This window comes from Trachemys scripta, chromosome 6 (genome assembly GCF_013100865.1).
Source record: "Trachemys scripta elegans isolate TJP31775 chromosome 6, CAS_Tse_1.0, whole genome shotgun sequence".
NCBI classification, from domain to species: domain Eukaryota; kingdom Metazoa; phylum Chordata; order Testudines; family Emydidae; genus Trachemys; species Trachemys scripta.
The window spans coordinates 12,349,561-12,374,627 of record NC_048303.1 but is presented as its reverse complement, the minus strand read 5'-3'; the positions used below and the strand labels follow the sequence as shown (position 1 = coordinate 12,374,627).

The window sequence follows — 25,067 nt, the reverse complement described above, 5'->3', positions numbered from 1 at the left end:
AAATAAAAAAAAGTGTTCAGCAGCGATCAGATAAAGAAGACTTCACTGCAAGTTTCATAGATCTTAAGGCCAGAAAGGACCATTAGATCTAGCCTGACTGCCTGTACCTCACTAGGCCGCAATTCCACCCAAATACCCCTATGTTGAGCCCCAAGATTTAGGCCAAAGCATTTCAGCCCTCAGGAAATTAAACTGTTGTGAGCCACAGGCAGAGATCAGGAGAGAACGAGGTCCCAGCAGTACCCAAAGCCCCTGCACTGGCAGGGAATTGATTAACTGAGAGCTGCCCAGATGATCCTAGCAGGCAGTCCACATCCCAAGCTGCAGAGGAAGTCAGACACTCCCAGCCCCAAAAAACACCAGATCCCTGCCAATCTGACCAGGGAGAAAATTCCTTCCCAACCGCTTGTGGGCCAGGCACCTGAGACCTTTGTACCACCTCAGAGCACTGGTCCACCGCGGCCGAGGTCCCATCTGCAGCTGTGGCCAATCCCTGATGCTTCACAGGAAGGGAAAAGGAAAAAGAAAAGAAAGAAAGAACCAAATGATGTATGTGGAGTAAAAAATTCCTTCCTGGCCCCTGCAGGCCAGCAGCTGAAGCCCTGAACCGTGAGATTTCATTGTAGTCTTTTCCTTAATGCAGAGCTACAAGGCTGCTCATACTTCCAAGAAAGCAGCAGAACTACACGCAAAGTTCCACGTACAGGATTTCTGTTATGAGGAAATTAATTTAACAATATGCATTAATCTCTTGACTGCAGGAAGGCTCTGCCATGACTGCCACTAGCCCCGGAACATGGTCACTGTGGCAAGGAGTTCTCTGCTCCTTCTCCCCGTCTCACACCAAACTGATCCCGGGTGACATCTAAGTCCCTCCCTCCTTCCCTGTATGATCCCTTGCTGTCTTGCCCCAAAGGAAATTAAACCTTCTTCCAGCTTCCCAGCCGTCCCCCATATACAAAAAGAACTGCACCTCAAAGCCCCCGCTCTCCCCACCTCTTTATTTCAGCTGCCTCTCTAAACCTTGCAAACCTACACTCATCAGGTTGGGAACGCATTGTGGGAGATGAGGCACAACACCCACAAGAGACAGTGGAGGTGGAGTGGAACTCAGTCCAGGCCCCACCGCACACCCGGACAGCACTGCAGAAGTTTCCCTATGGTTGCTATTTCTTTGATGGTCACCATGCTTGCGAGAAGTATTAAGTGTGGCTTTTTATTTGCTACGGTAATAACAATAACAACAGCTCAGTCATATATAGTACGTTGTATCAGTAGATCCCAAAGTGCTTCACAAAGGGTATCACTACCACCATTTTATAGATAGATTAATTAAGGCACAGAGCTGGGGAGCTCAGGGCCCCCCAATAAGTCAGTGGCAGAAGCAGGACTAGAACTTGGATCTCAATTGGCTGGGAACTGCGGCCAATGGGAGCTGCAGGGGCGGTGCCTGCAGGCGAGAGCAGCACGCGGAGGAGCCTCCTCCTTTAACATTACCAGTGTAGATCAGCCCTCAGACTTCTGTTCTCAAGCTAGGGTCTTTGCTCAGCTTCCCTGCTGAGAAGCAAAGAACTCCATTAGTTCTTGGAGCTTGGATCCATGTCTCTTATGTTTTTTCTATTTGTACCGTGTGCGTGAGTTTAGAAATGCTTTTTCAGAGTCTGGGTGTTACTTGCACTGTCATGCACTTCTCAAAAACGGAAACAGTGAAGCAGTTGGTCCACTTTCACATGTACAGCCAGGAGCTTTAACCATCAAAAGACAGAGGTTTCTATAATGCAATATACCACGCTAGCTCTGAATATCAGGCTTTACAAGCACACCATCAGTACTGAAACACCAGATATTGTGAGACTCATGATAAGATCACAATTATAAACAGAAAAAGTATTTTAGTGGTTTCTAAAATGTACTAGCTATGATTTCTCTTCCCCATTACAGTTGGATTCATAGTATTCAGAGAGTCTGTTTTCACAGGGAGAGGGAAATGAAAACAATGTAGAAAAAATGGTGAACTTTAAAGTGTTTCTAAATTATTTTCCCGTCAACATGTGACGTACAGAATATATGATGATATAAAGATTTTATTGGCACTCATTTGAGATAATCTGTGTAACTCATTGTTACACCACTCATGAGAAAATTATTATTTTCTATTTCAATTACAGTAGCAAGTAGGGTCCCCATTCATGGATCAAGTCCCCTTTGTGCTACAGGCTACAAAATCAAGTCAGTCCCTCCTTCAAAAGCTGACAGTCTCAGCTTTATGACAGATGTAACAGGTGGCAGGAGTCTCTACTCCACCTGGAGGAAAGGGACAATCCTAAATGTATACCAATAAACCCTCATACCAGAACCATTTCACACAGTTACCAGTCCTTTCATGTGTGAACATCTCCGTTGGACTTTTTTAAATATATACATTTTCAGAAGCCTTTCTACTTAATGAATTCCTCTCAAAAATACATCAAAGAGATTCCTATTTGCAACAGTCCTCGTCAGGGGAATACCAATAAAGTGTTCTATATAATTTTCCCAGCAGGCCTTTTCTTTACACGTTTTTTTCCAACGGATAAAGATTAAAATTATTCTATTATCTAATCTTTCCTCATTTACATTGGGAATGTGTCACAAAGATGATATTTTACACACAGTGATATAGTGGTTTTCACCCCAGAGGCTCACAAAGTGCTCTACAGACTCTATAAGGAGATCACCACTCAAATACTGTTTAGCAGGGCACAGAAACATACAGCAAACTAGGTCAGGAAGTGAATGCCGCGTTCAACTGAAACTGCAGGGAGAATTTTAGATAAGCAGAATGCAATTATCTGATTGAGCACACCAGGAGTTAACTTGAAAATGTTACTAAGCTCTTTAATAATCATAAGCGGGAAGAACCTTAGGCCAGATCTGCCATTGCCTTACACCCTGAGTTGTCACTTACATCTGTGCAGAGGGCATGCAAGGTGGGGGCAAAATGATACCAACTCAGAACTCTCCTCGCACACCAATGACTGTTTTACAACCATTTTGCACAGGGGTTACACAAGACACACAGCAATGGAGAATCAGGCCTCTTAAAAGCACCGCCAGCAGTATACTGCCACCCTGGAAGCACTGGGGGGGCAGATTTTCGAAAGGCTTGGCCAATGTTGGACAGTCTCTATGCAAAAGAATAAATGGACATAAATCTGATATCAAGAATTGTAACATTCAAAAACCAGTTGGAGAGCACTTCAATCTCCCTGGACACTCAATAACAGACTTAAAAGTCACCATTCTTCAACAAAAAACTTCAAAAACAGACTTCAACAAGAAACTGCAGAGCTGGAATTAATTTGCAAACGTGACACTATCAAATTAGGCCTGAATAAAGACTGGGAGTGGCTGGGTCACTACAAAAAATAATTTTCCCTCTGTTGATATTCACCCCTTCTTGTCAACTGTTGTGAATGGGCCACATCCATCCTAATTGAATTGGCCTCGTTAGCACTGACCCCCCCCCCACTTGGTAAAGCAACTCCCATCTTTTCATGTGCTGTATATTTATACCTGCTTACTGCATTGTCCACTCCATGCATCTGATGAAGTGGGTTATATCCCATGAAAGCTTATGCCCAAATAAATTTGTTCGTCTCTAAGGTGCCACAAGGAAACCTCGTTGTTTTAACCTGCTTTTCCCACTTTTGAAAACTCCACTAGGCCGCTGCATCTTTAGGCACCTAAATACCTTTGAAAATCTGGCTCTGAATTCCTACTGACTCAAAGGGAAGAGAGCCACCTATTGCATAAACACACCTTACACTACCCTCGGTTTTCCTTCAAGCTCTCCTACCAGGTCAGACTCTTCTTGCTCATGAGGTCTAACAAGAACCCAGCACAAGGGATAAAACAGCTTATTAACCACATATTTGCACAGAAACTAAAGCTCGTCTAAATACTTAGCTCAAAATGGGCTCTTTCAACCAAAATAAGGCATTTCTATCAACATGGGATTTTCCGTAGGAGAGGCCCATTTTTAACAAGATTTTTTGAAAACCAACAAAACTTGGAAGAAAATTGATTTATTTTTTTTAGTTTGTCAACAAACCCCTCCAAAAGTTTCAGAGAAATTTCAGTGTTAATATCAACATTTTTGGGTGGGAAAATAAACATTTCCTGGCCAGCTCTAACAGTGATTTGTATTTCACATTTAAAGCCAACATTTTAAGAATGAATCTGTTTAAAATGTTGAAAGTGACATGTAAAAATCAACAACGAACAGCTGTAAGTGGAGCACAATCCTCACCAAGAGCTTTCTAAGGATAACTCAGTAATAAAGAGGTGATTGTTGACAGGGAAGGAAGAACAATAGGGGGCAGATCCTTTTCAGTTCCAGGGAAAATTTGTCACCGATATTTAAAGCAAGCTGAATGGTGAGAGGGATCATTATTTGCTCTGTTGCAGGCTGGGAGAGAACCCAAAATATAGTGAGATCAGATCAGAAAGGACAACTTGGACATATGTGAACGTTATTTGTTTATACAAAAAAAGATCGCTGTTGGAAAAGATCAAAAAGCTTTAGCACTTCCCCCAAAAAATGCCAAAGCACAAGACAGATGAACGCTGTTTGTGATGACTGATTTGAAAAAGAAATGCATTCCCTATACTGACCTTCACCTCCCCGCACTCCACTCTACCTGCAGCCCTTCATGTCAGCCCATCAGCTGAACCAGACAAGCCAGTTGCTATTAGTCTGCTTGGGAAACCAACCTGAGACACTCTTGAATAAGAAAGTAGTATCCTGTTAATATTCTGAGCAATCCACGTAGGCTTAATGAAATCAGCAAGACCTGAATCAGAATTTCAAGCAGCTGGCTGAGTTAGCATGCAGAGCAGATTCAAAGGGGGGAGTGGAGGGGGGAAATCTCACCAAGGAATCACTGTTGAATATTTCACAGAGTCAAGAAGGCAACAGATCAAAGCGACCATATATTGAATCTATAGTTATGTTTACCACCTTCAGAGGGTTTCATAAGTGTCTGTAGCGGAGTCTCTGGAGAGTGTCTCCTTTCACACTGTAAGCTTGTAGTCGACTATAATACTCTAGCACCCCCTTGCGGACAGGATGGACATTGCTTCTGTCTTGGAGTCCAGGGCACAGCCCTCCAGCTGTGCTGCTCAAGGTCTCTGACCCCTTGCGTGGGACAGTTAAAGTAATACAAACAAAAAGACAGTTACTCCTACAGCCCACCAAAAAGCAGAGTCCTAGGCCATCAGGAAGCCAAAGCAAACAAAATAAAAGAGAAAAAGTACCAGCCCTTTTCATTGGTGAGTGGTCCTATGCAGCCACACTCTCTAGCCGTTTCTCCAGTGAGGGGCCAGTGAGCTCTGAGCTGCAGTCCTGCTCTTCGGAGTGCCACCCTGCACTAAGCAGGGATCCTCCCTTTTGAGGGCCCACTCTTTAACTCCTTCCTCACTGGCGTGAGGCTATGCATCACAAAGCTCTTTGGGACAGGGTTTTATCTTACATAAGTTTGCGCATCTATTTTTCTTAGGCTTTTCTAGAACATCCATCATCACCAGATTATCCAAGCACCAGAAGTGAATGTAAATGGGAATTTCCATCCCGAGGACAGGTGACAATGAGGGCTGTTGGAGACAGTTATAGCACTGTGGACAGAGCGAGAAGGCCAGATTGTACAGATCTGTTTGGGAGGAAGAAGCGACAAGACAGGGACACGGAATGGAAATAGCTCTGCATCTCAATGCAATGCTCAACACACAGTTTCATGCACAGGTTGCTGTTGGAGCAGGGTGTCTCAAGCTTTCTCACAGCACGGACCATGGCTTGTTACTGAGATTTGTCTTGTGGGCACCTCCTATTCATAAAGGCCTCCAGCACCTACCCCTCCACTGGCAACTGTGCAAGATCCAAATGGTGATTATTACAAACCTGTTCACATGACAGTTAAACGGACATGAAAGTGTCCACATGAAAGTGTCCCTTTAACTGCCTTCAATTCAGTAAAAAGTCTTGACTGAAGAAGGTTTTACTTTGCTCATTTCCTCTCCCTCTACCAACTATTCTCCTTCCTGCACGGGTTTGCTGACACATGGGCTGCTGTCACCCTATACACGTGCTTCTCATACTCTTCCCCCAAATGGTTTCCCAGCTGCCACACATCTTTCTGTCTAAATAGCAGCACAGAGTGGCTCTGTTCCCACTCCTTCTAGCCCCTAATGGATACAGCTTGGTTAGCTCCTCCTTGTTCACATCTCGAATATCTGTAGAAAGAGCTGAAAAGAGCCACCACCACATCACCAGACAGTAACCAGAGAATCACCCCCCCCAGAGCCCTGTTGAACACAGTTTGGGAACGAGTGGCTTATACGGAATTGGCTGATGCTGGAGAATTCTTTTTTTTTTTTTTTTAATTTTGAATTCAACCTCAACTCTTATTTTCTAGGCTCTTTGTTCATAGTGTTCTTGCAATTCACGCTCCGAGCTCATTTTACACCGTTCCGTTTGTAAAATGCTTCAGTCCCACAATAGATCCCACGTTTCCGAGACGACCTGCTTTTCTGTTTTGGCTGGTGGTGAGCGATGCACATGGGGAACTGCCAGCAGGAGATGGGTGTGTTTATTTATCCGTATGCCAGAAGAGAAAGAATGCTGCTACTTCCAGTGCTGCAACATTTTGCTTCAGAAGGGTAGTTTAGCCCTGACCAGTGGGACATGCTCTCTCTGGAGCTACTTATTAAACTCTTCTGCTGTCTCACTCTTGGGCCTTCTCACATAAGCGAGGAAGGAAAATCATAGCCAAAGAAACCACGTGTGTGCAGGTATCGTACTTTACCCTACTGTTCACTGTATGCACAGATGTCACCTTGCACTCTGCTTTCACTAGTGCCTCTACTTTACAACACATGGCTATGATGGGTTTGTGATCCACCCTCCACAATCATACTTTGCCCACATGGATATTTAACTCAGTCTCTTCTTTCTCCCTAGTAACATGATCCTTACATTGCAGTAAACATATCAGCAAACACATACTTTCACATGCTGTACATGCAACTCCCATACCTGAATTTTAGCTCACATATTCAACCTGACTTTGACACTGAGTTGCTGTCTCACGGGGCTTTTCTTAAAAAGCTCTCCAGAAATCAACAGCACCCTCCAAGCCCTCTCTGTCCTTTACTGGACAGAAATCTATTTCTGTTTAAAATGGGCTGTCTTCGAGTGGGGAGCTTTTCCGTTGACAGTGGTTTTCGCTAGGAGAAGAAAGGTTGGCTTTTCCTGATAAACTACTTACATAGTGGGTGAAAAGATAAGGTCTCCGGCTGCCTCAACTGGAGAAGAGGGATGAAACCGAATTTCAGACTGGATAGTGATAGGAAATGAAATCCATGCCTCCTACTCCACCCACACCTACACACCAAACAAAATCTCCCTTTGCTACTGGATGGACTAGATGCTTCAATAGGTCTTTTCCATATCTAGTTCCTAGGATTCAGAACTCAAAGTCTAAAGCTTCATTTCAAGCCTGATATTACACCAATCAATAATGACCAAGTGGTACAGTACAGCTCTTGTACGAGTGCTAAGGGAGGTACAATAGTCAAAGGAGCTAGTGTCCTGGCCTCCTATCTAAGTCATTATAGCCCAAAAGCTCTTCGTCCAAGGATCTGGGAACCACCATACACAATTCTCACTATCTGCTTTCGTAGCTATTCCTCCTCCTTAACTGTGGAGTCACCACAGATTCCAAGAATCATCTCTTACTCTAGGAAAGTGAATGCTGACAACACCAAGGCTCAGTGACCCTGAGTTAAAAGAGCAAGAGCTTTGACAGGAAGAGCTAAGCACGTCCCCTACCTGATTGTGTTCGTGAGACGGTAAGCCCTTCCCTCTCGATGAGGAACAGCTGTCATCCAGCTGCTCACTACAATCCGCTGTCCACTGCAAAAAGGATAGAAAGGCATTGTGTAAAATAATAGCTACGTTGGGAAAACTGTCGAATCAAACCCTTGCATCTAGCAAAACACCATCAGACTGTTCTTGGAAGCCAAGGAAACTCTACAGTACTGACGTGTTCATGTTTTGCAAGAGGGACTGTTCACGAAAGGCACTGCTGATCAGAAAATGCATTTCTTTCATGAAAAATATTTTTCCAAAAATGGGGGTGGAGAGGAGAAGAGGACATTTTCCACAAAAAAGTTGGTTTTTCAGCAAAATTAAAAACCCAAAATATTTCAGCTGAAATTTGAAATATTTTGATCCAAAAATGCTGCCGCCGTGCCTCGTGCTCCCATTCTTCTCTATAGGCCAAGCTACTGGGTTGGACTACATCTCCCATGATGAATATTGGGGGGGATGATAGCTCAGTGGTTTGAGCATTGGCCTGCTAAACCTAGGGTTGTGAGGTCAATCCTTGAGGGGGCCACTTGGGGATCTAGGGCAAAATCAGTACTTTGTCCTGCTAATGAAGGCAGGGGGCTGGACTCAATGACCTTTCAAGGTCCCTTCCAGTTCTAAGAGATGGGATATCTCCATTAATTATTATTATTATAACAGTGGTCTCCCCTCATGTTGAGAGATGATTGGCCCCAGGGAGTTTCTTGCAGTAGTGCATCATAAGAGATCTAGTCCACACAGGGAGACCAACCCATAGGGGATAACGTGAACATGAGGAAACTGAACTATGATTTCCCATGAGGCACCACAGCACGATATCGAAACCAAAGTACTTCAGTTTTGGAGCATTTGGTTTTTCAAAGAAAACCTGGCGTTTTCTGCTGAAAGCAGACACGTTTTACGAAAAACCCAATTCTCCGTAAAAAAAACAGTCGGGATGGAAAATGTTCACCCTGCCCTATTACAGAGCTCTCTCTGCTGCTCCAGCTTGAGGTAAATGCTATTTATTTACTCTGCTGATGACATCACAGAGGCTGACGCACAAAGCAAATACTAAGTGAATTCCACACAAGCAGAAACAGGAATTAATCTGACCATTTAAGGACCGATGAGGACGAGGCCACAAAACATGAAGAAGGGCCAATATTAGAAACTGGCGCTTCAAAAGTGACCTGTATATTACATCTCACCCTCCTGGCAATGGCAACATTAGGTCAACATTTTAGGTGGGTTATTATAACTAACCTTAACTGTGCCTGTGCTTAATTATTAAGGGCTGTTCAACTCTTCAGTGAAGTCTTGTTACTGTTGTACTGGAAAACCTTCTGCTGGAATTATGCATGTATCCCCTTAGCAGTCTTAGGCACAGGAACAACAGCCCTGGAACGAATATCTTTATGGGACAGCTATTCTGTTATATTAACAGCTGCAAGTGGCATACTGCTGGGGCACAAGCAATTAGGTGCTGGGACGCAAGCATTTTTTTTTACATTCATAACCGACGCAGCAAGCCCAGAGGTGCCGGGGCTATGAACGGCCAAGCCCAGAGGTGCCGGGGCTATGAACGGCCAAGCCCAGAGGTGCCGGAGCTATGAACGGCCAAGCCTAGAGGCTCAGCCCTGGCACAAATTAAGCAGAAGTTACATTTATTTTACTCTCACTATATTCTCTCTTGTTTTCTTCTGACTGGAGCAGCATCCCAAGTGCCCCACTGGCAGAAATGCTACTGCTGTAGGACTCCAAGGGATAGGGTAAGGAAATGGAGACTATAGCCAATTCATGATACACAGTAGCATTTAACACCTCCTCCCCTTTCTAGGTACTTATAGTAAATATCCTCCATCACTGTACTATCTGAGCACTTCAGACATGTCAGTGAACGAATTTATCCTCACAACACCTCTGTTGGGAAGGGAAATATTATTAAACTCATCGAGAATTGAGGCACAGAGAATACGAGTGACTTGCCCAAAGATATAGATGAAGGCGATGTCTACACTACACGCCCTACAGCTGCTGCGCTGCAGGTATGCCGCAGTAGTGTAGACGCTTGCTACAGTGATGGAAGGGTTTTTTCCATCACTACAGTAAATCCATCCCCTCAAGAGGCAGTAGCTAAGTCAATAGAAGAATCTTCCTCCTCAGACTCCCACATACTCAGCCATTCTCCCAGAGCTTCCCCATAGCCCTATTCTGCTTCTCTCCTTCCCCATCTACAGATGCTGCCTATATAACACAGTGGAGCCTGTTGGGTGGTCTAATGAGTCATGAAGAGTTTTGTGACTAAAAAGTGCTATGGACAAATGCATCCTTTACATTGAATCTCTGGGGAAAGGAAATGATCCAGTTCCATCCAGGAAACCTGTGGAGATCTGAGCCCACTATCCTGTCCATTAGTAAAAACTCCAGTCCTTGTTCAGAACAAGGCTGGCGCTTATTGGATATTGTTTCATAAGTGAAACGGTGACAGGACACAGAGAGGGAATTCATGCTTCTATTCTCCCCAACCTCCTTTTACTGCTGGCTACAACACAGAATCAATTCACAATCCTATCCTTCATAATGGTTCTGGAGTATATCTGGCTCGAGGTGGGGCCGAGTCAGTTCACAGACCACCTCCTCTCTATGGCACTGTCTCCCTGGGCACATTTGCCCGAGTCCCTCTATAGCAGTCATCAAGGCCTTTCTAGTCAGGTCAGTTCACCTTGGGTTATTTTGGTACGTCAGCCCTCATTCTCCCCATTTTTTCCTGTTGACAGAACAGCTGCTTCCTTCTGAGCCACTGGGCCTACTTCTACTGTCACTGGCTTGGTTTCTGCATATATCTTCACCCAGAATATATTGTGATAGACACCAGAACAAGATGCAGAATCTAACCAACCCTGTGTTTCCCTTTGAAACTATAGTTACCAAAGTGACCAACTCCCAGCCCAACCCAACCCAACTCGCTGGGGCAGATTAGGGGTGGAAGGAAGTCTCTAGAGCAGCTCTGCCATCCCTGCTCTCTGCATTGCATTCTGAGCAGGGAAATGCCAATGCACGTCCCAGTGCATGGTCCCTTGGTGTTATTCACTCATGATCCAACTTCAGTCACAAAGGGAAGCAAGTCTCTCTGGGCTGTCATCATGGCAGGGCTCTTTACAAGGCACTTCCACGCTGAGAGAGAGAGGGTTGTCTTATTATTGGTGTTTCAAAGCCATTTGACTCCCATGATCATGTCACTGCAAGAGGGAAAAAGAAGCAGCTCCTTCTATAACATGCAGCAGCACAATCATTGCTTTCACCGTCTCTTCACTACCTACGCAGACGATTCCTGTGTGACAAGCTGGCAAACTGAACAACAACTCCCAATATGCTACTAAATCACTTCCTGAACCGCCACCAGGATGGGAAGCCTGCACATTCCTTGAAGAACTGGAAAACACAGACCCAGACTTTAATGCCAGAAAGGACCGTTGTGATTATCTAGTCTGACCTCCTGCACATTGCAGGCCACAGAACCTCACCCACCCACTACTGTAATAGATCCAAAACATCTGCCTGAGTTACCGAAGTCCTCAAATCATGATTAAAAGACTTCAAAATACAGAGAATCCACCATTTACACGAGTTTAAACCTGCAAGTGACCTGTGCCCATAGGCGAAAACCCACCCTGGTCTCTGCGAATCTGACCTGAGGGAAAATTCCTTCCTAACCCCAAATATGGTGAGCAGTTAGATCATGGGCATGTTGGCGAGACCCACCAGCCAGACACCTGGGAAAGAATTCTCTGTAGTAACTCAGAGCCCTCCCCATCTCCGGGCAATGGGGATATTCGCTACTAGCAGTCGCCGATGGGCTAGAGGCCATTGTAAGCAGTCTCATCATACCATCCCCTCCATAAATTTATCAAGCTCAGTCTTGAAGCCAGTTAGGATTTTTGCCCCCACTTCTCCCCTTGGAAAGCTGCTCCAGGACTTTACTCCTCCAATGATTAGAAACCTACATCTAATTTCAAGCCTAAACTTGTTGATGGCCAACTTATATCCATTTGTTCTCGTGTCAGCATTGGCACTTAACTTAAATAACTCCTCTCCCTCCTTGGTATTTATCCCTCTGATGTGTTTATACAGAGCAATCATATCTCCCCTCAGCCTTCATTTGGTTAGGTTAAACATGCCAAGTTCCTTTAGTCTCCTCTCATAAGATAGGTTTTCCATTCCTCTGATCATCCTAGTAGCCCTTCTCTGCACCTGTTCCAGTTTGAATTCATCTTTCTTAAAGATGAGAGACCAAAACTGCACACAGTATTCCAGATGATGCCTTGTATAATGGTAATAACACATCCCTCTCTCTACTGGAAATACCTCGCCTGATGCCTCTCAGGAGTGCATTAGCCGTTTTCAGGGGAGCATCATATTGGCAGCTCAGAGACATCCTGTGATCGACCAATACACCCAGGTCTTTCTCCTCCTCCATCACTTCCAACTGATATGCCCCCAGCTTATAGCAAAAATTCTGGTTGTTAGTCCCTAAGTGTATAACCTTGCATTTTGCACTATTAAATTTTATCCCATTTCTATTACTCCAGCTTTCAAGGTCCTCCAGATCTTCTTGTATGATATTCCAGTCCTTCTCCATATTGGCAATACTTCCCAACTCTGTATCATCTGCACATTTTATTAGCACTCTCCCACTTGTCATGCCAAGGTCATGAATGAAAATGTAAAATAAGATTGGTCCCCTGGTGATTCAGGACTTATAGTGACCTCATTGTGAGAGGCATAGACACATCACCAGAACAAAGCCCTTTCGTGAGACCCTGCCTGACGCCTACTGCACTTTGGGTTTTGGTGTGACTAGCCACCATTGCCCCAGGCACAGCAGAAAACCTAAATACAAGCTACAGAAATAAAAGGCAACCATGGAAGCAAACAAATGCACAGAGAGTGGAACTGCAAGACCAAGTCTTTCTATGGTGACGGAAGACTCATAGAAATCAGAGCAGTAAAAGGTTGGAATGGGTCTTCTATTCCATCCCTCTGCCAGGGTGGGATTCCTCCTGACAGTACACTCTCCCATACATCCAAAAGGATTATTTTTAAAATAAATCATCTTTGGGACACAGACTGTCTTTTTTCTCTCTGTTTGTACAGTGCCTAGCACAATGGGTTCCAGGTACATGACGGGGGCTCCTAGGAGCTACTGCAATACAAAAAATAATGATCGTAACAAACAGAAGGACCCAAACACATCTTGACCTTGATATATTCAATATCTAGATCCAAACCTAGGTCTGAAATTGGATGCTTGAATCCATTTTCAGTTTTAAATGACTACTGATGGCAGTACCAATAGTTAAAGATCTGGTCTTTGGGGCAGGGACTGCATCTGCATACTGTCTTAAGTACTTACATGGGCCCTCTGACTAGAACATCTGAAAGCCTCACAATCTCCAATGTATTGATCCACACAGCATCCCTGTGAGGCAGGGAAGTGCTACTGTTCCTGTTGTACAGATGGGGAACTGAGACACAGAAAGTGATTTGCCCAAGGCCATACAGACAGCCTGTGACACAGCAGGGACTTGAACCCAGGTCTAGTTTAGCGTCCTAACCACTGGACCATCCTTCCTCTCAAACGTATCTCTGCCATTTTACATGTTCGGAATGTGCTTAGCACAGCGTAGCGCTGTAATTCAAACCAACAATTTCGCTCAGGAGACAGCTCTCGTTTTTTATGACGTTCAGCCCAAATTGTCCATTTCAAAAGTTACATCCCTAGTATGTAACTTTCTAGTATTATTTCTAGTTGTACCCCTTCCACTGACAACCCCAAACCACCCCTCCCTTAGACAATCCCTCTCTCTCCTGGGCCTTTGCACCCCTCCAAACCAGAAATATATTAGGTGTCTTAGCAAAAAATGGCAATTTTGCAATAAGCTCTCAGGTCCCTGAATGAGCAGCAGCGATACGCATCCATTTATGGAGGTTTCTGGGGCATGTGCTACGTTTGATAATGAATCAGTGTGCTCCCAAATATCAGTGGGAGCTACCCTTAGAATCAATGCAGCACAGGTCTTTAGGTTCTAACAAGCACTTCTCAATTGCTCAACACATCACCACACCTCATAGGGGCTGACACCGTGGGTGCTCCGGGGCTGAAAAAAAAAATGGTGGGTGCTGAGCACCCACCGGCAGCCCCCCAATCAGCTCCTCCCCCTCCCCCCAGCTCCTCCCACCTGCCGTGATGCAGGAGGCACTAGGGGGGAGGGGGAGGTGCGAGGGCGGGGCATGCTCCGGGAAGGGGGCGGAACAGGGTGGAAAAGGAAGAGGCGGGGCAGGGGTTGGGCTCTGGGGGAAGGGGTTTAGTGGGGACAGGGTCTGGGGCAGAGCGGGGGCCAAGCACCCCCCAGCACAATAGAAAGTCAGCACCTCTGCCAAGCTTAATATCCCTCAGCTAGTGTTACTGCAACACATCCCATTCAGACTGGTCAAGACAGGCCAGTCCATACGGGGCCTGGGCCGCTGTGTTTTTGCTGGTGGTGCATTGCACAGAGCTATGAGCACTCATAAGAGACTGCTTTCTTTCTTGCAAAAGTATCGCTCTCTTGGCCCCCTCTGTAATCTAACAGAGCACCCACTTGCAGTATAGAGCAGTCACTCCTTCCTAACAACTCGATCAGAGAAACAGATTTCTGAGCAGACCCACACAAGCCAGCTCTCCACTCTACTACCTTCCATGCACACAGATTTCCTTCTTCCTCCCACCAGTAGGAGCAGCAATTCCCAGCCCCAGTTCATCAGAGCAGAAACTCCAGCCCTTTGGTAACCCAATATTTATGAGAAGACAAAATTTCTCTTCAAATTGAAACTCAGAGGTGTTTCTAGGGAAGCTAAAACATTAGGGCTATTTGGGGAACATCTGCTGAAGAATGTAATGGACAAAAGATCTTTACTAGACATCTCAAGGAGCAAGAATCTGCCACTGTACTATCCCCCCCACCCTTCACTGCCAAGATCTGTAGATGTCCGCTTAGCTACATGCACATAATATGTATCCAAACCTGACAGCCCATCTCCTAGAGAGCAGGGCATCATTTCACGGTGACCCCGCATCTTGGTTTAACTCCTCATGTCCACTTGCACTAACCTGCGAGATGTTGGACTGCGTTTTCTCACTCTCCCCGTCCCCTTCCGTTTTGTCGGTCAGCAAACCTTGGACTTGGTACTCAAGGACGTAGCTGTCAATGAACCGCTCCAGCTCTTCGATTTCCTGAGATCGGCTACTCCCTGCCTCAGAGGAGGCAGATGCCACAGAGGAGTTTTCCATCACTCCAGGTAAGGAACTGAGAATGGAGGGGGCCTGGGAAAAGAGAGAACATACAAATGAATTCCTTGTCCTCTACCTAAAGCTACAAATCTGCCAAGCAAAATACTTTACATACATACACACAAACACATACACTGCATTCTCCCTTAGATGACAGTCACAAGCATGTGCCTTCATATTTCAAAACACCTACTAAGTACGGAAGCAATGTACCAAAGCCCCAGTATACTGGTTAGTGAGTATGGTGCCTTCTATTGAATGCTCCTGGGTTTACAATTACACTAACTTCCAACAGCAGGGCTAAAAGAGAACATAAGCCTTAATACGACTCAAATCTTTCCTTCACGAGAACTTGAGTGGCAGACACACATGTTCTAAACCAGAAGATCCAGAATTCTATTCTCCATAAGCAAGCAGTGAAAGATACACTGGTCTGAGACTGCTCTTTGCAGCGCTAAACCAGTACCAAACAAGGACTTCTAGAAAGGCGAAGCAGTGACAGTTATAAATTTCAATACAGAACAAAGAAAGTGAAGGAAAAAGGCTATACATGCTTTTTTCTTTTTCCCTACTGGAAAGCTGAAAACATAGTCACTCCCCTGTGCCTGTCTGGCACAATCTAGCCCCTAATGTATTACCACAGATCCAAGGAAAGAAATGCTGACAAAGGTTTAAGTTTAAACTTATCATTAAAGCATCTTCTCCTGTAAGGGTCTATGTACAGTACAACTGAAGTGATGAAGAGCACATTCATTACTATTCTAGTTGTACTGCTGACAAATGGACAATATGGCACCAGGTCACAGCTGGGAATGACATGCAGGAATGTGAGGAGTCCAGGGGGAGCACAAATAATTAAAGAGATATACTATATCTATAGCATAGTGGTACAAAACAAAATGCTGTCTCAGCGTCTGTGATTGCAAGTGGAACGGCCAGGAGGTAGTCAAAGGTGTGCTGAGCGGAACGGAACAGAAAGGTCAAGCTGGGTTCTATTTTGCATGGTTTTGATCATTAAAAATTTAATATTAGAGGGGGGAAAACCCAATTTCTTCATGAGCCCATTTGCTGGAAACCACAGGGGAAAGCAGTGGGTGGTTTGGATCTCATTACTCTCAGTCTGAACTTACACACCAGAGCAGCACTAGGAGATAAGCAATTTATTGCTGTCTGCAGAGAAAGAACACACAATCCCCTTTACACATAAAACCTTGTTCATTGGCGGTGATAGTTTTGTTCCTAGCCTGAGTCGGAACAACACGGAATGGTGAAGCCAATGGAAGTTCGGGACAGTTCGCGCTGATCACAAATCAAGCCTTCATGTTATACATGATGGGGCATACCATATATTTATCCCTTTGAACAGTGCACCTCCGGTCGGAGCCTGACTTGAAAGTTCCATGAGGAAACCCTGGATTTAATTTGAGGTTGGTGCTACTTATTCATAAAATCATTCCTGAGTTTGCTGATTTCTAGGCAGCAGATAAATCTGCTCTGAAGGAGTTGTTGATTTCATAGCCTCTCATTTCCCTTGCCTTTAAGTCTGTCTTTGTGATAGAAACAAGATTTGCTAAGAGGACAGAATCATAGAAATGCAGGGCTGGAAGGGACCTCAAGAGGTCCTCTAGTCCCCCTCCTCCCCCCCATGCTGCGGCAGACTAGACCATCTCTGACAAGTGTGTTAGGATATAGATATTCAGGCCTGTCTGTAAAGGCCTATACTTTAAGAATTTACTTGTATTCTTATCACTTAGCTAGTTATAGAGGTATAAAAGAAAGAATTAAAATTACTGTCTGTTTGTGTAAGGGCCTTCTCGTACTGGGACAGTCTGAGGCCTGGTTCTTAGGCTAAGTAAGGCCTTTGGCTAAGGAGCAAAGGCAGCCATAAACTGAGAAGTGAACGGTCACATCCTCACATTCCAAACCAGTCACATTAAAATCAGGCGCTATTGGGCTGTTAGGAATACAATCCTGTCCTGATATTCCTATCACCTCCAGAGAAAGGAAAGAGCCTAGAACATGTAAAAGGAAATTTAGTTTGATAGTTTTTTGTCTGGTAAGAATTTACTTATCAATAGACACAGCTGGAAAACCCTTATGTCTGTATAAATGTAGTTGTGAAATCCTCACTTCTGTATTGTTTTGTGTGTTTATTTGCATGGTTTCTGTCTGGTTCTGTAATTGTTTCTGTCTGCTGTATAATAAATTTTGCTGGGTGTAAACTAATTAAGGTGGTGGAATATAATTGGTTAAATAACCGTGTTACAGTATGTTAGGATTGGTTAGTTAAATTTCAGTAAAAAGATTGGTTAAGGGATAGCTAAGCAGAACTCAAATTTTACTATATAGTCTTCAGTCAATCAGGAAGTAAAGGGGGAATGGGAACAGGGATTGGGGGTGGGGGAACTGGAATCATGTTTTGCTAAGGTGAGGGGGGAAATGGGAACAGGGAATGGAAACAGGGAGACAGGCAAGGCTCTGTGGTGTCAGAGCTGGGAAGGGGGACACTGAGGATTCCAGGAAACTGGAATCACGCTTGCTGGAAGTTCACCCCAATAAACATTGAATTGTTTGCGCCTTCGGACTTTGGGTATTGTTGCTCTCTGTTCATGCGAGAAGGACCAGGGAAGTGAGAGGGTGAAGGAATAAGCCCCCTAATGAACTGTTTGTCTAAACTGTTCTTAAAATCATCCAGTGATGGGGATTCCACAACCTCCCTAGGTAATATGCTCCAGTGCTTAATTACTTTTATAGTTAGAAAGTTTTTCCTAATATATAACCTAAATCTCCCACGCTGCAAACTAAGCCAATTACTTCTTGTCCTATCCTTGGTGGACATGGAGAACAGTTGATCACCATCCTCTTTCTGGCAACCTTTTACATATTTGAAGACTATCATGTCCCCCCTTCAGCTTTCTTTTCTCTAGATTAAACATGCCAAATTCTTTCAATCTTTCCTCATAGGTCAGGCTTTCTAAACTTTTTATAATTTTTGTTGCTCTCCTCTAGAGACTCTCTTTAATATGTCCACATCTTTCTTAAAGTGTGGTATCCAAAACAGTTTTCCAGTATTCCAGCAGAGGCCTCACCAGTGCCGAGTAGAGTAGGACAATTACCTTCCATGTCTTACATGCGACACTTCTGTTACTACACCCCCCAGAATTAGATTAGCTTTTTTCACAACTGCATCACATTGTTGACTCATATGCACTTTGTGGTTCACTCTAACCCCGAGATCCTTTTCACCAGTACTATCAACTAGCTAGTCATTCCTCATTTTGTAATTGTGCATTTGATTTGTTTCCTAAGTGTAGTACTTTGCATGTCTGTATTGAATTTCATCTTGTTGATTTCAGACAAATTTTCCAATTTATGAAGATCATTTTGAATTCTAATCCTGTCCTCCAAAGTGCTTGCAACATTTCACAGTTTGGTGTCATATGCAAATGTTATAAGCATACTCTCTACTCCATCATCCAAATCATTAATTTAAATATTGAATAATGCCAGACTCAGGAAAGACCGTGCAGAACCTCACCCGATTTGTCCTCCCACTTTGACAGAAAACCACTGATAACTATTCTCTGAGAATGGACTTTCAAGCAGTTGTGCACCAACTTTATAATGAATGTATCTAGATCATATTTCCCTAGTTTGCTTATGAGAATGTCATGTGGAACTGTGTCAAAAGCCTTACTACAAATCAAGATATATCACATCTACTGCTTCACCCTACCCACTAGACTGGTAACCCTGTCAATGAAAGAAATTGAGTTGGTTTCGCATAATTTGTTCTTGACAAATCCATGCAGGCTATTCCTTATAACTCTATTATCCTCCAGGTGCTTACAAACTGATTGTCCAATAATTTGTTCCAGTATCTTTCCAGGTATGGAAAGGCTGACTGATCTATTATTCCCCGGGTCCTCTTAGTTCCCCTTCTCCAGTCTTCTGGACCTTTACCCATCCTCCATGAGTTCTCAAAGATAATTGCTAAGGGTGCCAAGATTCCTTCAGCTATTTCCTTACAAACCCGAGGATGAATTCCATCAGGCCCTCCTGACTTGAATACATCAAGCTTACCTAGATACTGTTTAACCTGTTTTTTCCCTATTTTAGGTTATGTTCCTTCTTGCTATTAATATTAATTGTGTTGAGTATCTGGACACCGTTAACCCTTTTAGTGAAGTCTGAAGCAAAATAGATATTAAACACCTCAGCTTTCTTGATGTCATCAGTTATTAGCTCATCTTCTCTGCTAAGTAGAGGACCTACACTTTTCTTCGTTTTTGTCTTGCTCTTAATGTATTTAAAGAACGTCTTCTTATTGCCTTTTATGGCCCTTGATATATGTAACTCATTTTGCGACTCAGCCTTTCTGATTTTGTCCCTACATGTTTGTGCTATTTTTTTGTACTCCTCCTTAGCAATTTGACCAGGTTTCCACATTTTGTAGGGTTTTTTTTTTTTTTTTTTTTATTTTCAAGGTCATTAAAGAGCTCCTGCTGGAGCCATATTAGCCTCTTACTATTCTTCCAGTCCTTCCTTTGCATCAGGATAGTTTGCAGTTGTGCCTTTAATATTGTCTCCTTCAGAAACTGCCAACTCCCCTGAGCAACTTTTACCCCTTAGATTTTCTTCCCACAGGACCTTACCGACCATTTCTTTGAGTTGTTGAAGTCTGCTTTTTTGAACTCCACTGTCCTTATTCTTCTGCTCTCACTCCTTCCTTTCCTTAGAATCATGAAATCTATCATTTCATGATCACTTTCAGCCAAATTGCCTTCCACCTTCAGATTTGTTACTAATTTCTCCTTATTGGTCAGAATCAGGTCTAAAATGGCTGTTCCCCTCCTAATTTCCTCCCACTTTCTGGAACAAAAAGCTGTCCCCAATATATTTCAAGAACTCATTGAACATTTTGTGTTTTGCTGTATTATTTTTCCAGCAGATGTCTGGGTAGCCATTATTACCAGGTCTTGTGTTTTGGATATTTCTGTTATTCTAGAAATGCCTCATCCACCTCCTCTTCCTAATTTGTTGATCTACAGTTGACCCTTACCATGATATCACCCCTCTTTTTTACCCCTTTTATGTTTACCCACAGACTCTCAACGGGTCTTCCTCCAACCTCCTTCTGGACCTCAGAACAAGTATATATATTCTTCATGTATAATGCAACGCCTCTACCCTTTTTACCCTCCCTGTCCTTCCTCAACAAGATGTACCCCTCTATATCAAAATTCCAGTCATCAAACTTATCCCACCAAGTCTCTGTGATTCCAATTAAGTCATAATTTAGCTTATGTACTAAGACTTCCAGTTCTTTCTGTTTATTCAACGTAAGAATATAAGAACAGCCACACTGGGTCAGACCAATGGTCCATCTACCCCAGTATCCTGTCTTCCGACAGTGGCCAATGCCAGGTGTGTCAAAGGAAATGAACAGAACAGGTAACCATCAAGTGATTCATCCCCCGTCATCCATTCCCAGCTTCTGGCAAACAGAGGCTAGGGACGCTTCAGACCATGGGTTTGCATCCCTGCCCATCCTGGCCTATTCTCCATGAACTTATCCGATTCTTTTTTGAACATTGTTATAGTCTTGGCCTTCACAACATCTTCTGGCACAAAGTTCCACAGGTTGACTGTGCGTTGTGTGAAGAAATAGTTCCTTTGTTTTGTTTTAAACCTGCTGCCTATTAATTTAATTTGGTGACCCCTACTGCTTGTGTTATGAGGAGTAAATAACACTTCCTTATTTACATTCTCCACACCAGTCACTAGACACCTTTAGTTGTCTCTTTTCCAAGCTGAAAAGTCCTAGTCTTATTAATCTCTTCTCATATGGAAGCTATTTCATACTCCTAATCATTTTTGTTGTCCTTTTCAGTACCTTTTCCAATTCCAGTAGATCTTTTTGGAGATAGAGTGACCAGATCTGCATGAAGTATTCAAGATGTGGGCGTACCACGAATTTATATACAAGCAATATGATAGTTTCTGTCTTATTATCTATCCTTTTCCTTTCTCAACCGTGCTGGACGACTGCTCACCCTCATGCCACCACAGGACGGGGAGCTGCTGGACATGCTTAATAAAGAGATTTTAAAATGAAATCCTAACTACTTGTAGTCACTTAAGTTCCCACTTTTGAAAGGAAAGGAGTGGGAACCACAGTGTCCTAATCAAATTCCAGCTTGAGTAATTATAGTCTGCCAGCCTAAATTCACTCTGTGGTTTCAACCGGACACAATGTTCTTCTGCATTTCCCATCCTCAAGTGCCAGGAAGTGTTGCTGTGCACTGTGAAACACCTGCCACATTTTCCCCCAGAGATGGCTGCCTTTCAGCAGAAGGTGAAATGATTCCTACATATAGTTTGTACAGTAGGTAAATCTGCAAAGGACTTTTGGATCTCTCAGGATAAAACAGCACTACATAAACCTAAGTTATTAATAACAGCGTAAGAAACCATTATACTGCAGCTTATGATACAGGCCCGGGCTGGGCATTCCTGTCCTGCATGAAAGAATTAGTTATGGTTAAAAACAAAAAAACTCGAAAGCATCTCCAGCCAATAACACGCCCTGCCCCCAATCCACACTGCACATAGAGGGATGCACATGCACACTTAATTCAAGCTTTGTAAGAGACGTGACATTTCACTTTCTCACCGCACTGCCCTTCCCAATTTCGTTCAGGAAACGAAAAACCTCTTCACAGCCTACGATTTTCCTTTATCAAATTACTGCATGGCCAGTGGTTGGAGGGCAGAGTTTTAATCCCCTGAAAACCTGGGGTTATAAATGGAAAAGCTGACAGAGCCTTAGGTATAGTGTTACTAGCAGGCGCCATTCTAATTATTTTAAAGATCTCTCTCCTAACATCAACAGCTTGCATTTGCATAGTGTATTTATCACAAAAGATCTGAAAGCTCGTTAGAAAATAAAACTGATGTATGTTACAAACTACTTGCAAGAGTCTCTTCATACACCACTGAAACACCACCACCTCTGGCATGTAATGTGACAGGTGTTTAACAGCTCACAGCAATACCTATTTGGGATGAGAAATGAAGGCAATTACTAGATCCAACTGAAAATGTACAAGGAAGATCTGTATGAAGAATGTAGTGACCTGAAATGGAATATAGCCAGGTCACATGGTTTGTATGCCTTTGCCCCTATGAAAATAGCAATGAGATATTTCTAAACAAGAAATGGTCAGCACATCTATGTTACATTTACTCCAAAGCACAACACCTGCTGCAGTAAAAGGTCCCCTCATATCTGCCTGGGGCACTGACTTAGGAGGGAACTGAATCAACCATTGTTGATAAAACTTTGCATTATCCAGGTATTGACCAGAGCAGATTCTGCTTAGCTTGCAAAGTCTTGCTGAATTCACCACACAAAACTGTATGGCTGCAGCTTCTAGTTAATACACAGCATGTTCTATATCTTTTCAATTTCCAGTCTCCAGAGATTCTTCACAAATAAAAAACGGGACTGACAAAGTACTACAAAGCACCACATGCCAGGAACATATTTAGATAAACTCAGAAATGAATAGCTCTTAATAGCAAACATGTACAGCTCCCAAAAACATTACAACGTCACTACCAGGCATAATGCAGCCTGGGGGACAATCAAAACCAAAGCCAGTCTTAGCTAAAGCAGAAGAGTTGAAAATATGCAAAGTCAACCACTACCTGACTCATGGCAGGAACATTCAATGAAACTGAAAGGCAATACATTTAAAACTGATAAAAAGAAAAGCTTCTCACGCAACATGTAGTCTGTGGAACACACTGCCACAAGATATCATGGATATTAGGATTCTAAAAAGGAGTATATGTTTATATGGGTAAAGAGAACATCCACGGTTACATTATTAGCAAGTTAAGAAAAGACGAAATATAAACCCTCATGCTTGGCCACTGTCATTAGTTGTATACTGGGCTAGAAGGACCATTGGTCTGACCCAGTATGGCCAGTTTTATGTTCTTACACCACACCCTAGCTGGCTGAGGATGGTAATGGGCAGGTCATTCCACATTTGTCCATTGTGGGGACTCAAGCACCTTCCCTCAGAAGCATATGATACTGTCCACTACAGGAGAAAGTCCACTGCACTACATGAAGCATTGAACTGCCTAATTTTGGCAATTAATTGATCTTTGACTATTAGCAGTAAATATGCCCAATGGCCTGCGATGGGATGTTAGATGGGGTGGGATCTGAGTTACTACAGAGAATTCTTTCTTGGGTGTCTGGCTGGTGAGTCTTGCCCACATGCTCAGGGTTTAGCTGATCGCCATATTTGGGGTTGGGAAGGAATTTTCCTCCAGGGCAGATTGGCAGAGGCCCTGGGGGTTTTTCGCCTTCCTCTGCAACATGGGGGGCACGGGGCACTTGCTGGAGGATTCTCTGCACCTTGAAGTCTTTAAACCATGATTTGAGGACTTCAACAGCTCAGACATAGGTTATTACAGGAGTGGGTGGGTGAGATTCTGTGGCCTGCATTGTGCAGGAGGTCAGACTAGACAATCATAATGATCTCTTCTGACCTTAAAGTCTATGAAGCTATGAACTGATCCAATATGCCAATTCTTTATCCAGCTATTAGCCTGGAATAGGTTTAACATTTTCTCAATCAAAGAAACAACAATACCAGTAAAGGTCAGTGATCAGTGACTGTAAGCTTCTGCCTTTACACTGACCGTTACTTAAGTGATCAGTAGAGACCTGCGCAGATACAAAATTTGTATCCGCAGCCAATCTGCAAAAATGAACCGCCGATATAAAGCGGATATCCACCGATTTGCAGGGCTCTAGTGAATAGAGTAGACCCCTGACCCTGGATGTCTGGGATCTTTCCCAGTCTCTGCCACTACAAGTTTGAAAAGCTAAGCACCTAAATAAACAACCTGAGTTTCAGAGCGGCTAAGCACTCTCAACTTCCATCAATGTCAATGAGAGCTTCACATGCTCAACACCTCTTAAAAGGAGACCACCTATTTAGGTGCCTAATTTAAGCACACAAATTTGAAAATGTTGGCCTGACTTGGCCAAAGTCAAACAGCATGTCAGAAACAAGAGTTGGGAATAGAACCAAGCAGTAAGAAAGAAGGTTGGCTGCATTTCCATTTTATACAGTGGCGGGAAATGCACAAACAAAATCCACAGAACAGGGTTAACTGCACTACTCTATCTTGCCCCACCTCACGCTACTCCAGCGAATTCTGAGTGCAAATGCAAATCACAAACAAACTATAGCCTCTTAATTTTCAACTGCAAAGCACGTCAGCATTCACATCTGACAAAATAATGGAAGCCTCTTTGGAGCATTCACATTAACAAGGATCTAATTCAGTGGTGGGCAACGTCCGGCCCGTAGGGGTAATCCGCTGGCGGGCCGCAAGACAGTTTGTTTACATTGACCGTCCATGGGCACGGCCACCCGCAGCTCCTAGTGGCTGCAGTTCGCTGTTCCTGGCACCGCCACTTCCTGGCGCCGCCACTGGGAGCTGTGGGCAGCCATGCCTGAGAATGGTCAATGTAAACAAACTGGCTCGCGGCCTGCCAGCGGATTACCCCGACGCGCTGTGTGCGGCTTGCGGGCCACAGGTTGCCCACCACTGACCTAATTGCTAACAACTAGTCACACCTTACAGAACAAGGATCTGAATGCTTATGTCTTTGATGTCATAGGGCCTCATTCAAAATCAGGGGTGAAAGTAACTTAAAGGACTTACCGGTACCCTGGAATCCTGAGCGGGGGCATGGCCTCAACCTTAAGAGGCGGGGCCTCAACCGGAAGAGGTGGGGCCTTCCAAGATTTAAAG

General features: G+C 43.8%; 1 protein-coding gene across 1 annotated transcript in view; it reads right to left on the bottom strand.

The window, feature by feature from the left end:
* LOC117879088 (CBP80/20-dependent translation initiation factor-like) overlaps positions 1–25,067 on the bottom strand; it is a 102,566-nt gene that overhangs the window by 5,788 nt on the left and 71,711 nt on the right. The window contains exons 2-3 of the mRNA XM_034774041.1: positions 15,039–15,251; positions 7,868–7,951 (exon numbers count right to left, since the gene is read on the bottom strand). Coding sequence (XP_034629932.1) covers positions 7,868–7,951; positions 15,039–15,218 — 264 coding nt within the window. The 5' untranslated portion in view covers positions 15,219–15,251. The remainder of the gene's footprint in view (positions 1–7,867; positions 7,952–15,038; positions 15,252–25,067) is intronic.